This window comes from Orycteropus afer, unplaced genomic scaffold (genome assembly GCF_000298275.1).
Source record: "Orycteropus afer afer isolate SDZICR_OR568_19922 unplaced genomic scaffold, OryAfe1.0 scaffold00006, whole genome shotgun sequence".
NCBI classification, from domain to species: Eukaryota; Metazoa; Chordata; class Mammalia; order Tubulidentata; family Orycteropodidae; genus Orycteropus; species Orycteropus afer.
In genome coordinates this window covers 16,566,293-16,582,183 of record NW_006921593.1, presented here as the reverse complement: position 1 = coordinate 16,582,183, position 15,891 = coordinate 16,566,293, and the positions used below count along the sequence as shown (strand labels likewise).

The following is a 15,891-nucleotide window of genomic DNA, read 5'->3' as shown; positions in this document are numbered from 1 at the left end:
AAAAAAAAAAAAGCTTTCAAGCAGCCATCTAAGATGGACCTAATGGTCTCCTAGCGTTGGAAGCGAAGAAGACTGCAAAAAAACAAGGGCATTTGGAAGCAATCAGCCCTAGGACATGATGGCCCTCGAGACCAGAACTAGATGGTGCCTGGCTACCAATGTCAACCACTCAGGAAAGGATCAAATCCGGAGATCCTGGATAGAGTGGGAGGAAAAACGTGGAACAAAATCCAACAACTCAATAATGACCAGGATTACTGGTCAGATGCAATCTAGTGAGACCCCCAATACTATGGTCCTGGAATACATTCTGCACCTGGAATAAAACACAGCCCCAGGGGCTGGCTCTGAGCCCAATAATTAACAAGATGTACATGCAGACCACTCAACCCAGGATGACGCACCCACATACTCTATGGAAATACATCCTGTAGAGCAATAGGCCATGGGGCACCAGAGGGGCAACATTCACATGGAGGAAACCCAGGGCAGACAGGAGTGCATAACCATGAGGGGCACCGGGGGAAGGTTACTGACAGGGAGGAGAGGAGACGGGGTCAGGGTGGGACATGGTAAATGGCGAGTGAAACTAAATGTGCAAGTAATGTTGAATATAAAACAAGCTCTTAAAATAAATTAAAAAATAGATATGTCACTTTGAAGACTATGGTGCGCCTGACCCAACCCACGGTATTTTTAATAGCCTTATATGCATGTGAAAGCTGGACAATGAATAAGAAAGATGGAAGAAGAATCAATCTATCTGAATTGTGGTGCTGGTGAAGAATTCTGAAAACACAATGGACTGCCAGCAGAACGAGATCTGTCCTGGAAGAAGTGCAGCTGGGCTGCTCCTTGGAAGCAGTTAGCAGAACGGCAGACTTGGTCTCACCTCCTTTGGTCGTGTTGTCAGAGGCACTATTTCCCGGAGAAGGATATCCAGCTGTGGTAGTGCAGTGCCTAAGGCATCTGACAGCCACTCCTCGGAAGGAAGGTTAGGCAATCTACTTCCCTAGAGATACTGCCTCAGAAACCCAAGGAGGGGTTGCTAGGAGTCAGCTCCGACTCCACAGCAGTGCATAGCAGTAGTAGTGGGAGTCGGAGCTGACGTGACAGCACGTAACAACAACGACAACATGGTATGTATAACTGTATGACGACAGCAACAACCAAAACATACGTGTGCAGGCAGATATGCATGCAAATATATGTAAAACAAAAGTGCAGAAAACTCACTGCGGCGAGTCAGATCCTACTCACAGCGACCCCTCCTTGGCCTTCCAAGGTAATATCACTACCGAAGTAGATTGCCCAGTCTTCCTTCCGAGGGGTGGTTAGCAGTCAAATGCCTTAGGCACTATGCCACCAGAGCTCCATGTATGCAAACGTGTGAAAGTATGTATGTGTGAGTATTTAACCCAAACCCACAGCCATCAAGTCAATTTCGACTCATAGCGACCCCATGCAACCGAGCAGAACCGCCCCATAGGCTGCAATGTTTACAGAAGTCGACTACCTCATCTTTCTCCCACAGAGCAGCTGGTGGGCTCAAACCACCAACCTTTTGGTTAGCAGCCAAATGCTTTAACCACTACAGCTCCAGAGCTCCTTGTTTGAATATGTAAGTGTGTCTATATGGGTGTACGTATCTGCACATATGTGTGTGCGTACATGTGTGTCCGTACATATACAATAAAGCACATGGGGGCACAGTTAGGACGTGTCTCAGACATAACCATACACCTTGCAGAACTGCTTTTCTGGGTTTGAAGGACCATTGCCTCTGGGACATCTCAGTCAGTTGGCTCAACACAGCTCACAGAGTTCATATGTGAGTGAGGTGTGTAGCAGGTGGGTCTTACAAACTTACGCATGAGCAGCCACCTAGGATACAACTGCTGGACTCTTCTCGCCCACAGCAAAATGAAGGAAGGAAGCCAAAGTCTCAGAGAAGAAGCGAGTCAATCAGATGAATCGTCTACACGAACCATGGCCTCACCTACCTGAGAAGAGAAGAACTAGACGGTGCCCAACCACCATTGCAGAATTCATAGTCTTCAAAGACCAGCCTTACTGGACCGGCTGAGATCAGAGATACTCTTTTTTTTTTTTAATTGTGATTTGGGTGAAGTTTACAGAGCAAATTCACTTTCCATACAGCAGCTCACATACACTTTGTCTCATGACATTGACTGTAGTGTCCCACAATGCAACAGCTCCCCTCCCACTTCCTCCCCATAGTTAGCTCTTCCCTGTGTCCTTCCCTCCATGCATTCCTGCCCCTTGAGCTGTTTTCCTGTGCATACACAGCTCTTCTATTCTCCCATGATTGATCTCTCCAAGGAGTGTATCTACCTACTGTAAATGTTCAGCTCATATGCCTGTCTTTTGTTTGGCTGGAAGCCACAGGAGTGGGTTCAATTCCAGACCTGAAGGGTAGCTAGGGACCATAGTCTCAGTGGTTCTATCAGGCTCTATCAGACCAGCAAACCTGGTGCCCTTTCCCCACCCATTCCCAAATGATTTTGAGTTTTGTTCCACATTGTTTTCCCACTCTATCCAGGATCTCCTACTTAGATCCCTCTACGAGTGGTTGACAGTGGTAGCTAGGCACCATCTAGTTTTTTCTTGAGACCAGAGATAGTCTTTAAACCTGGAACTGAGACTAGGCCCTCAGGTCACCTTTTAGCTAAAGAACAGACTGTTATTGAGCTAAACTAATAAGCATCACCCACGGGCACTGTGCTCCTGTAAAAAATCACCCACGTGAGGCCAAACAGTCAACAGTGACTTTAAGGGAAAAGATGAGAAGGGGGCCAGGAAGCTAGATGCCCAGGGCCAGGCCAAGTGGAACGGAAATCAATGAATGTTCAGCAAGTGAAGAACATGCCCAATGCCCCTGAACAATTTGTGCAGAAACTGTTGGATGGGACCCTAATTACTGGGCAAACTTGCACTGAAAACACAATCAATTATTGTTTTTTAAAAACATGAACATGACTAAAGTGGTTTCTTTTTCACACTGTCTTCTCACTGTTTGGATTGACCTACAGTCTCAGAAGGGTCTGTAATAAGGGTATATATTTGTAATGATTTATCTTCTGATCTAGAGAAACCCTTTGATGATGATTTTTATTCTTACATTGTTGTGACTTAGAATAAAATGAAAAATAGAAGAACCCACATTTACAAGACAAAGCAATAAATAAGCCAGGGCCAGTCAGCGTATGTCTGTGTCTGTGGACATAATGGTATCTGCAGTGCCGGTCGCCAGGAAGCGCATGCTGAGCCTCCAAACACAGTAACCCCACAGCCCAGTGGTCACCTGCAGCTGTCGGGAACGGCCTGCCTGCTTATCTGCGTGGCCCCGTATGATCCTCCGACATCTGCAGACAGCCGACAGGCTTCTCCCGATTTCACAGCTAAGTGTGTGCCCATTCATGCCACAGTGCAATGCAAGCTCTTTTTCTCCCATGTCACTTGTCAGTTTATTAATGGCCACAGCACTAGCCTGGATCATCATCCTGTTTGACCAACAGACAAGAGGAAAGCCAACATGGCACCATGCCACCAGGAAGATGGCAAAGGCCACTCGAGGCATCACACAGCCGTCAAACCAGCACAAGCAACCATCATCATCAGAGACAGTGCTACAGAGCTGGGAAAGTAGTGAGAGTCACCCACACTACCTACTGCCTTGGGGTCGATTCCAACCCACAGCGCCCCTAGAGGACAGAGCGGAACTGCACCACAGGGTCTCCAAGGCTGTCAGTCTTCACAAAAGCAAAGCCCAAACCACGCCCACTGCCATGGAGTCCATTCTGACCCATAGCGCCCCTAGAGGACAGAGTGGAACTGCACCACAGGGTCTCCAAGGCTGTCAGTCTTCACAGAAGCAAAGCCCAAACCACGCCCACTGCTGTGGGGTCGATTCCAACTCACAGCGCCCCTAGAGGACAGAGCAGAAGTGCCTACAGGGTCTCCAAGGCTGTCATATTTATGGAAGCAGACTGCCACATATATCTTCCACAGAGCAGTTGATGGATTTGAATTGCCGACCTTTCAGTTCACAGCTCAGTGCTTAACCACTGTGCTATGATATGAGGGTTCCTTAGCCCTTTAAGGGAACCCTGAGTTCATTTGACTCTATGGAGGACAAGCTAGTAATACGGTTCAAAAATGAAAAATATTCAGACACCACAACTCCAGTTTACTGCAATGTGTGCATATGGTCTTTCCTCTTTGAAGCCATTTCATTATGGCCAGTGAAGACAGCCCAGGCCCGGGCAAAGCTTCGTCCCGGTACACAGAGGTCACCGTGAGTGAGACCCACTCAGCCACCAACAACACAGTGACCATAAAGGTATTTGCTGAAGGAAAGACAAACAGAAAAGCATCAAATCATCCAAGTAGAGAAAAGGTCAACATTATACCACATCACTCATGAGGTGACTGTTTCCCGGCCATGAGATGCACATGGAGAAAAATCAAACAAAAACTGCAGACATGCTGCGCACATGCACACATACACACATGTGTGTGCATGTGTGTGTGTACATGTGTACTGCAAAGCAAGAAAAAGTGTCAGAAAAAACAGAGGTTTACCACACAGGCTGGATGACACTGTGACCGGCTTGTGAAAGTTAGAGTCTGGGTGGGGACGCCATAGTGCTGGGTTTGGCAGTGGATAAGGAATCCCCCCCAAGTCACCACCACAGATTAACTGCCCCTCCTAAATGGTTGCAGGTGAAAAACTCACTCACCAGAGCCAGTCGGCTGGGTGCTGGGAACTAGGACATCCCCCGGCCAGGACGAAAGGCCAGACGTCCTCCCGGGCACCTTATCAAGCCCTCCCAACATGCATGCCACTGTGACCACCGAGGACAGCCCAGCCTTCCAGGTGGTCCCACCCGGCCAGCCCCCTTAGCCATTGCTCCCCTCCCGTGAGCAGTGGCCTGAGGTCCGAGACAGCCAGTGTCCCACGCTCTCAACAGTACTCGGCATCCTCAGGTTCTAAAGAGCTTGTGAGCATCACCTGGGCAGGAGAATGTCACAGGAGAGCAGACTTTCATTTGTTGTTGTTGTTATGTGCCGTCGAGTTGGACCCAACTCATAGTGACCCCTCCTTGGGTGTCTGAGGCAGTAGCACTACGGAAGTAGATTGCCCAACCTTCCTTCCAAGAAGTGGCTGGTGGGTTTGAACAGCCAGCCTTCTGGTTAGCAGTCAGATGCCTTAGGCACTATGCCACCAAAGTGCCTACCTTATATTCAGGAATCTCAAAATCACTGGAGAACCCCACTCAAGCTGAGGTCCATCCTCCCCAGAAAAATGCACCCACATACAGAACTAGACATGTGTACGAATGGTCCCAGCTGCACTGTTGACACTGGTCAACAGGGGACACAATGCACATGTCCATCAACACATGGCAGATAAGCACCGTGTAGTCCATCAGACAATGGAGCCTGCTACAAATCGCACTGGGTTCCCCAAATATGTGTGTTGTAAATCCTAAGCCCTAACCTCTGCTTAAGGAGCTCTGATGATGCAGTGCCTGAGACATCTGACTGCTAACCAGCCGTTCAAACCCACCAGCTGCTCCACAGAAGGAAGACTGCGCAATCTACTTCTGTAAATATTCACTGCCTCCGAAACCCAAGGCGGGTCGCTATGAGTCAGAACCTCTGGTTATCATCCCATGTAGGAATGGGGTTTCTTTGTTATGTCGATGAGGCCATGTTAGTGCAGGATGTGTCCCAAGTCCATCTCTTCTGAGACAGCAAACAGCAGACTGAACAAGCAAGCACACAGGGAGGGAAGCTATGGGCCACATGATCATCCGGGAGCCCAGGAACAGAGGCTGCAGAGACAAGGACCCCAGAGCCGACAGAGAAAGCTTCCGTTGGAGCTGGTGCCCTGACTTCAGACTTCCAGCCCCTGAACTGGGAGAAACTAAGTTTCTGTTCATTAAGGTCACCCACTTATGGTACCTCTGTTGACAGACTGAGACGACTAAGAGCATCCCTTAGCTATAAAGCGAAATGAAGATCCATAAAGACCCTCAACCATAAAGGTCCATGCTCTGACGTGACTAACCTCAAGGACAGGACTGCGTGAGAGAACCAGACACGAAAGACCACACACTGTCTGACCCCACATACATGACCGAAAACAGGCAAAGCCGCAGAGGCAGAGAGGAGATTAGGGCCCAGGGGGCTGGGAAGGGGCATGGAGAGCTTGTGCTGAAGGGGTGCTGAGTTCCTGTTGGGGGTGATGAGAGACTTTTGGAGGAGGCCCTGGGTAGGACAAGCACTTAGCATTCTCACTGCTAAATGGTGGGTTGGAGACCTGCTGACTGCCGTCTGAGAACCCTACAGAGCGCGGCTCTACCCTGACACACGGGGCACCGTGAGCCAGACTCCTCTCCATGGCAACTGGCACCAGGGCAGTGAGGTCCACTGCTAGGACCCCTGCCTTCCGTGAGGGAGACCCAGGTGCACTTCCCGGCTGAGGTACCCCATGCTGAGCCACCACCCGCCTGTCCACGGAGGCTCTGATGCTGAACAGGTTTCAGGGGCATTTCCAGACTAAGGCAGACCAGGAAGAAAGGCCTGGCTGTCTCCTGCCAAGAAAACCAGCGGCTGGCAACCCTGGGGGTGCAGCTCTGCTCCAACCAGACCAGGGCAGCAGGGGCTCCAGTCGCCTCAGCAGCAGCTCACTTCTCAGGCTTTGGAGACCGCGGTGACGGCTGCACAACATGGTGGCTGTGAGTAACACCGCCGAGTCGCAGCTCGAAAACCGTAAAAATGACAAACTTTGTCATGCATCTTCCACCAAAATGGATTTTTTAAAATATGGCTCCAATTTCAAAGAATTTCTAAATTCCACAGCAGGCCCATCCCTGTCAACCATCTCCCAGAAAGGACAAGCCCCGAGGCGCTCCCACCACCAACGACTGGTGGACCCCCTCTTTATGGGGGCCATGACTGAGAGTGTGAGGGTTCATATGGATGCATTATTGTTGGCGTGACCTTTGACTAAAACAGGCTTGTGCCGTGGACGGTATTTTGTACGCTTAAAGGCCCTGGGTGGCACTAACACACTGTGCTGGACAGTTAACCTAAAGTTGGTGGATCGAACCTACCCAGTGTCTAGAAGAAAGGGCTGCCAATTTACTCCTGTACAAATCACAGCCTGTAGAGCCCAGCCTGACTCTGACACATGGTGTCAAGTCGGCTGGACAGCACCGGGTTGTCGTCACTTAGCAATGCTCTGTTGGTATGGACGTGAGGAGATCACCCTGCCACGCCTGAGAAGGCAGTTATGGGGACCGTGACTGAGAGCGTGAGGGTCTATGCAGTGCTAAATAGCAGAAGGGGTCTCCACTTAGAAGCAGGACTGGAATGGGGGCATCCCTGACCACCTGACTGTGGGCCAGCTGCCCCACATCTTTGAGCTTCAGTTCTCCCAGGTAAAGGCAGGTTAAGAAATTACCTCCCAGGAAATCCATGAACCGTTCAGCTTCCCAGACCTGCACATCTTTGCCCTGGCTTGTCCCCTGCTCCAAGCTCAAGGCTGGCTGCCCCCTTAACAACTCAGACCTGCCAGGTCCAAGAGGAAGTCCACATTTCCCACACAGCCCTGCCTCTCCTCATGGCTCCCTTCTGGTAAGTGGCCCCTCCACTCACTCAGAGCCTCAGGTCCCAGCAGATCTACTGCTCTTACCCCATGTCTAAGACAAATGGCCCCGCTGGCCCAGCCTGACCACGTCGCTCCACGCCCCATCCTGAAGCAACCTCCTCACCTCTGGCTTGACGCCTGTGCACCTTGTCTCCCTCACACCTTCTCGGCTGCGACACCTCTGCACATGGTCTCCAGGTACCTCCTGCTCTGCATCTCACCTGGATGGCCTTCATAGATATCGGGCCCCCAAAACCTCTTTCTTCTGGGTCCTCCTTGTCTCCCAGGCATCACCCCAACTTCCAGCCTGTGTCTCCAAATCCTTGCTGTTACTACATCCTGCCCATTCCATGGCCTGGTGACCTTGGGCCCATCACCTTCCCTGTATTCCAGGACGTCTCCATCCTGGCACCATTGACAATGTGGACCCAGACCATTCACTAGGGAGTGGGGGTGTCTTGTGCATTACAGCAAGTTTAACAGCATCCCTGGCCCGCACCTCCCACATGGTAACAGCAGCACCCTCTCCCGATTATAGCAACCAAAAATGTCTCCTGTCAAATGTGCTCTGGGGGGTGAGGGGTCTCCCACTGAGAGCCACAGCTGGGTTCCCACAGGGCTGCCTGGGCTCAGGTCTTGCCTCCACAGGCCTCAGGCCTCCTGAGGGGCCCTCGCCTCCAGCCGTGCCTGTGGTTCACATCCGGTGAGACTCAGTGTCACTGTTTTTAGGTACCTGCTCTTTCATTGCCTGGCTGGAAATCAGTCGTCAACAAACCAGTCTGACTCACTCTAGTTTCAATGAGGCTCTGATTTGATATGGAAGAGGGTATACTGTCCCTTACTGATTCTGCCCTTCCAAAGGCTCAGAACAGAAGCCCATGGGCTTGGAGCTGGAATTCCTGCACCAGACCGTCTTTCCTCAGTGTCTGACCTCAGGAGTGACCAGAGAAAGATGGGTCAGGGTTTTATGATCACTGTCACCGACCAAACGAAAACAACTGTTCACCAGGAAACAGCCAGAGCGGCGAGGGTGGGTAAACCAGCACGCTCTGCTCAGGGGTATAAACACATGCCTCCATTGTGGGAAGCTCTAGCAAAACCAAGATTGAGCCACCAACCTTCTCGTGAGCAGCCAAGTGCCTTATCCACTACACCACCAGAACAGAAGGGCAGTATTTGCACAGGGAGACAGCTCAGGGGGCACAAATGCATGAAAGGAGAGCACAAAGAGGTAACCACAGGGAGGAAGTGGGAAGAGAGCTGTTACATTATGGGAGTTGCAATCAGTATCATAAAACAAAATGTGTATGAACTGCTGTAGAGAAAGCAAATTTGCTCTGTAAACTTTCACCCAAATCACAACAAAAATTTAAAAAAATAAAAATAAAAAGTGAGGCCCCTCAGAGAGCCCCCAGCAGGGCTGCTGTCCCAACATGTCTTTCAGCCACAAGAAGAGCCCAGATGCAGGGGGCCAGGAGGGGTGGGAGACCCTTTCATTGGGATGTAAGTGCACAGGGGTCTTTCTACTCAGAGAGAAGGGGTGGAGCCGCATGAGCTTGCCCCCCCAACACACGCATACCACGTATGCACACCGCACACACACACACACACACACTGAGGGGCATTTTCTTCCCCTAGAAGCGGAGTCACACAAACTCCAGCTTCCAACCTCAGCGATCAGAGCTCCTTCCCTGACTCCCAATGCCAGTGGCATCCAAAGCTAGACCTGGTCTCCACCTCTGTGCTCTGAGTGGGTTCTGTAACAGTCAGCTGGACCCTAAGACCCTGTGACACCTCCAAGGAGACCTCTGAAGACGGCTGGAGACCCTGAGCCACCTAGAAAAGGAAGGTGGATATCTGTGGCCGGGAAGACCTCACTGCACAATGAACCCATGAGCACATACAAGGCATGGTCAGGCCCAGACTGGCTTCTCCCCACATGCTCCTGGGGAGCCCCACACAGACCACATTTCTGGGGGGCACTTGACATTCACTATGGAATGACAGACTATGGAATGACAGGCTATGGAATGACAGGCTATGGAATGACAGACTATGGAATAACAGACAGGAAGCGTGTTTGGTTGGCTAGGTGCTCCCCACCTGATCCCAGGTGGTCAAAGCCACTGACCTTCTCCAGTGCTTCAAAGTGCTCCCGCAGGAATCTCATGGGCCGGTCCGGCTTGGTGATACACAGGTGCACGATGCATTCTTTGAGCACCTGCTGAATACTGTGCTTATGGACATACAGTTCACACCCTTTGAGACTCTCATCCTCCTCGGAGAGCCAAGGGGAGGGACAAGCCATGGTGAGGGCGTCTTCCTTCTTCCTGTTCGAGGAAACGGGAGGAAAGGAGAACACAGGCGGTCAGGCCTTCGCACCAGCTAGCCCGGGGCCTGGGCAGCGCCCCACAGGAATTAAAAGTACACACATCGTAAAGGCACTGCTCATGCTCCTGCCAGGGAAACGGGCAACGTGCAACACATGCTGCTTAGCACCTTTTGCAGGGCTAGATGAGTCGTTGAGCAGACCTAAAACCAAACACCAAACCAGCGCCCACAAGGCAATTCTGACTCACGCTCACTGCCCGTGTGTCAGGGCAGAACCGTGCCCCAAGGAATTTGCAAAGGCTGTGAGCTTTCGCAAGCAGACCTGCCCGCCTTTCTTCTGAGGGCCTCTGGGTGGGTTTGAACTACCAACCTGTTGGTTGAGTCCCCAATATATCATAAGAAGTCTGAGACAAGCCGGACTTTGTCTCTGGTACTTGGGTTTTGTTCTCAGAAGGGACCAGTCCCTGGAGAAGGACACCACGCTTAGTAAAGTAGAGGGTCAGTGAAAAAGGGGAGGCCCTCGCGACATGGACTGACACCGTGGCTGTGACAACGGGCTCAAACAGCAACGGCTGTGAGGCTGGCACAGGACCAGGCAGGGTTTCCTTCTGTCGAGCAGGGTCCCTATGAGTGGCCCTTGAGGGCGCCCAACCACCTCCACCGTAATGGCCACCACCAGGAAGCCTCCCGTCTGGGCAGATCCCTGGGGACGCACGGGGTTCAAACACTGTTTGAGGCTGAGAGCCCCCCCGTGCTCTCTCTGGGAGGACAGGGGCTTGGGGGTGCAGGAGCAGGGGACCCCGATAACGGCCAGGAGGAACACAGGCAGACCCCGACCCACCAGGCGGAATTCTCCCGGAGACACAGCGGAGGAGGTCAGAGAGGCTGCACAGGTCCGCGCCGACCTGCTGGACAGAAGCGAAGAAAAAGGGCAAAACCCACTCAGGGGCCTTCTGGAAGGATGAGAAGCCCGGGCACAATGGCAGGAGCTGGGCGGCGTTCGGGGCGACGCTGTGCGCGCCCAACGCAGGCCTTAGATCACAATGCGCGCGGGTCACCGAGTGCGTCCCCGCGCGGCCCGGCCCAGCCCCGCCACCACCCAGGCAAGCTCCCGCGACCAGGGCCCGGCCCGCCCACCCACTCAGGGACGCGCCGCGGCGCCCCCGGCCTCTGCCCGGCGGGGTTCAGGCCCGAGGGACCCGAGAGGCGGCGACGCGGCGGGGGTGGGGACCCCGGGTCCAGGACTCCCCCAGGGATCTGGGTGGGGGCGCCGGCCGTCCCCCAGGCTATCAGGAGGGGGGACGCCGGGGCCCGGACAGCCGCCAAGGACCAGGATGGGGGACCCTCCCAAGGACCAGGAGGGGGTGGCGCTGGGGCCGAGATCCCCCAAAAGACCAGGACGGGGTGGCGCTGGGGCCGAGATCCCCCAAAGGACCAGGAGGGGGTGTCAGGCCCCAGCCAGGGCTACCAGGACACCCCTCTAGAATCAGGAGGGGGTTCCAGGACCCAACGCCCCCGCCGGGGGTCGAGGGGGTCGAGGGGGCCGCCCGCCCCTCCCCGGGCCCTGGTTCCCCCTCGGGCGCCGCTTCCCCAAAGGGGCGGGGGACATTCCCGTCATTTCCGAATCTCCGCCTGGTCCTGAGGGGCCTCCCCGAGGCCCAGCGTCCCACCGGGGCCGGGGGTCCCGCGGCAGCCCCCGGCCCCCAGCCCCGCGTACCTGCACCGATGCCGGAGGCCGGAGGCAGCTGCTGCGCGGGGACCGCGCGCGGGGCGGCCGCGCGGGGGAGGGGGACAGCGGCGATTGGCTCCGCGCAGCACCGCCCCCGCCGACGCCCCGGCCCCGGCCCCCGCGCCCCGCGGACCCCTCTCCCGCCTGGTGCCCCCGCCGACCACCCGCAGACCTGTGTCCCGGTCCGTGGCCACGCAACCCTGGCCTGCACGCCCCCGGGAGCCTAGCGCCCGCTCCGTGCCACTCCCCCCAGGCCCGCTTCTGTCCCCCTAGACTCCATTCCCCACTGAGTCCGGCTGTGGCCTCCCCAATCCCCTCCTCCTCTCCCGGCCTCTGGTGGCCCCCCCAACCCCGTGCTGCTGAGCCAGGTTCACTGGGGCGCTGGCGGGCTGGGCGCTCAGACACACAGCCTAGGCCCACAGACCCAGGAGGAGCCCACCACCCTCTCTACCCTTACTCCTTCCAAGCCCCCAGCCCTGTGACGGCCCTCAGCTTATTGCTGCCCAAGGCGCGGCCACCCGCTGGCTCTCTGAGTTAGGGACCCACACAAGGTGCCCCCTCTCAAGTGTCTGTCACCAGGCCAGAGAAGTGGCCAGTGTTGAGGATGCCCAGGGTGAACACAGCCTATTTCCTTTCTTGGTCAAGGGTCTGCTTCACCGGATGGGAAGGGTGGCATGGCAGGGTGGGCCTGATATTTTCTCCCACCACCCACGGAATCCAGGCAGCATCTGGGGCCTGGGAGTACCTCAGGGACATTGTGGCAGTGAGGCCTCGGCAAACCCCACTGTCCCGGTGTTTCCATGATCCAATCTCCTACCTGCACCCACTACCACGGTCCCGTTCAATACCAGTGAGTGGCCCATGATAACGGAGTGTGAGCACAGGGTCACCAGGGAAGCTAACAAGGGGGCAGGGGCAGGGGGCAGGCAGCATCTGAAACTGAGAAAGGCAGGAGGGCACCATGAGCTGGGTCAGCAAACCCAAACCAAAAACCAAACCCACTGTGGCCGTGTTGATGCCAACTCAGCGACCTGGTAGGGCAGAGCAGAACTGCCCCCCGAGAATTTTCAAAACTGCAGTCTTTAAGGAAGCAGACTGCCACATGGTTCTCCCACGGGGTGGCTGGTGATTTCGAACCTCGGACCCTGCAGTTCACAGCTGAGTGCTTTAACCACTGCATCGACAGGGCTCCTCAGCAAACCCAGTGGGCCACAATGCTGATGTCAACAAGTAGGTGCCATCTGGCTGGACTGTGACCCATTCTGGCTTTGATGACAGGTTATCCATTCAAATGTCCCAATAAATCCCAAAAAGGTCTCCTCGGTCCGACTGTCACTTCTGTCGTGCTGGAACAGATTTGGACTGTGCCAGACAGAGTGGGACCACAGGGTTTTCTCAGCTGTAATCTTTGTGGAAACAAGTCTCCAGGCCTTTCTTGCATGGAGCTGCTGGGTGGCCTTGAACCGCCAGCCCTTCAGGTACCAGCCCAGCACAAACCATCCGCACCACCCAGAGACCTCGACCAAAGGCACTCACTTTTCCCAGCTCTGAAGGTCCTTCCTTCCCCTCTAGAATCATACTGCAGGGTTCATCCAGTGATCAGACATAGTGAGCAAGCCTTAATCCCCACCCACCTCAAAATGCTTCCTTCCAAGGTTCACCGTAAGTGTTACTTCTGCAGGGAACTTCCTGAAGGCCCCCTGCACCCTGACTCTGCTCTTCTGAAGCCCAAGGTGCCTGTACCTCTCGTCACAGCCCTAACCACATGTTGGAATTATCACATTTCCCTGTGGTGCTGAAAGCAGTAAGCAGGCAGGGAGTGGTTCTTTCCTCACTGCCTGTGGCAAGGAGAGAAACTCAATCCATATTTTCTGGGTACAGAAAGCAAACAGGAGCCACAGAGCACTGTGCTTGACATGGTCCCCAAAAAAGACATGCTGAAGTCCTGACCCTGATACCTGTGAACGGGACCTTGTTTGGAAATAGGGGCTTGGAAGATGTTATCAGTTACATGGAGTGGGTGGCCCTCATCCAGCCTGAGTAGTGTCCTTGTGAAAGCAGAGCCCAGGAGAGAGACGGGCACCATGTGTGGACAGAGGCGGGCGCAGCTGCAAGCCAAGGAGCACCTGGAGCACCAGAGCTGGGAGAGAAGCAGGCGACAGATGGTCCTGCAGAGCGCCAGAGGGAACCAACACCGCCGACACCCTGATCCTGGACTCCCAGGCTCCGGAACCGCGAACTTCTATAAACCTCCCAGCATGCATTTTGTTACAACGGCCCCAGGACACTGCACAGGCCTTGTAGGTAGACTTCCTGGGGCTGAATCCTGATTCTACCGCTGACCACCTGCATTCCCGGGACAGTTTATGTAAGCTCTCCCAGCCTAAGGATGAAGGCGACTCATGTGAAGACGATAGTATTTACCCAAGGTTCAGCAGGGACCACGGCAGGACTAAGAACTTTACCAAGGGTCATTAAATCCTCAAGCCAAGGGAGACATGACTCGAGCTGAGACTACGGACAAGGCACTGAGGTGAAGCAAGGCTGAGTGTGGCCTAGAGGCAATCCCAAGCGAGATTCCAGGGCCGTGAGCAAAAATAATTAGGATTCTTACAGCCAAATCTGCTTCCTAGGGAGTTAGATAATTTCTCTCCAGAGAAGACATCTTCTCAGGCTCTGGAGGGATACAAGCAATGAGGCCTGGGGGGAGGGGGGGGCGGGGAAGAGCTGAGGATGAAGGGTCAAGATGAAAGGGGGAGGGGGAGAGACGGTCCTGGCAACATGGCAGCAGGCAGAGGGCTCCCGGAGGAACTTCAACACTGAGAAGCTCCCCCTGGTGGAGGGAGCAGGAGGTCTTTGTAAGAACAACATCCCCCCAGGGGACATCAAGCTCAGGTGGCATAATATACTACACAAAAGGGACCTCAGGTGGCATAGTGCCCAAGGCACCTGACTGCTAACCAGAAGGCTGGCAGTTCAAACCCACCAGCCACTCCTCAGAAGGAAGGTTGGGTAATTTATTTTCGTACTGATAACGCCTCAGAAACCCAAGGAGAGGTCGCTATGAGTTGGGTTTGACTTGAAGGCAGTGAAGAGTACACAAAAACATTGTTCCACATCCTACTTTGGTAAGTAGCAACTGAGATCTTAAAAGCTTGCAAGCAGCCATCTAGATGCAATGATGGGAGTCTCCCTGTCCAGAACAAAGAATGAAGAAAACCAAATACGCAAGGAAATAATTAGTTCAAGGGACTGGTACAGCAGGTGATCCTCAGCCTACACAACTGTCAGAGCAGAAGAACTAGATGGTGCCTGGCTACCACTGTCAACCACTCAGGGGGGATCTGTGGAGGAGATCCTGGACAGAGTGGAAGAGCAACGTGGAACAAAACTCAAAATCATTTTAAAGAAAAGGGGGGGGAGCAGGTTTGCTGGTCTGATAGAGCCTGACGGAACCCCTGAGACTATGGCCCCTAGCTGCCCTTCACGTCTGGAATTGAACCCACTCCCGTGGCTTCCAGCCAAACAAAAGACAGGCATATGAGCTGAACATTTATACTAGGTAGATACACTCCTTGGAAAGATCAATCATGAGAGAATAGAAGGGCTGTATAAGCACAGGGAAACAGCTCGGGGGGCAGGAGTGCATGGAGGAAAGGACAGAGGGAAGAGGTAACTGTGGCAAGTAGGAAGAGCTGTTGCACTGTGGGAAATTGCAGTCAATGTCATAAGACAAAGTGTATGTGAGGGAGATAGCTCGGGGTGCAGAAGAGTATGAAGGGATGGACACTGGGAGGAGGTGGCTGTGGAGAGGAAGTGGGAGGGGAGCTGCTGCATTGTAAATTTCAGTCAATGACATGAGACAAAGTATATGTGAACTGCTGTATGAGAAGTGAATTTGCTCTGTAAATCTTCACCCAAATCCTAATAAAAAATAAATAAATAAAATAAAATAAAAAAAGACAAAGTGTATGTGAACTGCTGTATGGAAAATGAATTTGCTCTGTAAACTTTCACCCAAATCACAATGAAAATTTAAAAAAAAAAAAACAAACAAACCTTACCTGAATGTTCAGTTTGTCCACTGTGTGAGGGCCTGGTGTGCAAATTCCCCATTGCCACAAAATCTAGATGAGGTCGACCCCACACA

The 15,891-nt window shown here is 53.5% G+C and overlaps 2 protein-coding genes across 2 annotated transcripts in view; one reads left to right on the top strand and one right to left on the bottom strand.

Annotated features, from left to right (window-relative positions):
* Positions 1 to 9,989, bottom strand: part of PRKAR1B (protein kinase cAMP-dependent type I regulatory subunit beta) — a 149,137-nt gene extending 139,148 nt beyond the window's left edge. The window contains exon 1 of the mRNA XM_007941327.2: positions 9,813 to 9,989. Coding sequence (XP_007939518.1) covers positions 9,813 to 9,989 — 177 coding nt within the window. The remainder of the gene's footprint in view (positions 1 to 9,812) is intronic.
* A 1,066-nt stretch (positions 9,990 to 11,055) lies between these two features.
* Positions 11,056 to 12,279, top strand: LOC122150152 (basic proline-rich protein-like). The gene is made up of 2 exons (XM_042781210.1): positions 11,056 to 11,235; positions 11,497 to 12,279. Exons 1-2 carry the CDS (start codon positions 11,056 to 11,058, stop codon positions 12,277 to 12,279), a joined length of 963 nt encoding a protein of 320 aa, XP_042637144.1.
* Positions 12,280 to 15,891: the final 3,612 nt, after the last annotated feature.

Excerpts from the sequence above, each read along its gene's own strand:
- LOC122150152 (XM_042781210.1), top strand. The coding sequence starts at position 11,056 with ATGCGCGCGGGTCACCGAGTGCGTCCCCGCGCGGCCCGGCCCAGCCCC. Across the intron at positions 11,236-11,496 it reads GAGGCGGCGACGCGGCGGGG|AATCAGGAGGGGGTTCCAGG; the intron begins GTGGGGACCCCG and ends ACACCCCTCTAG.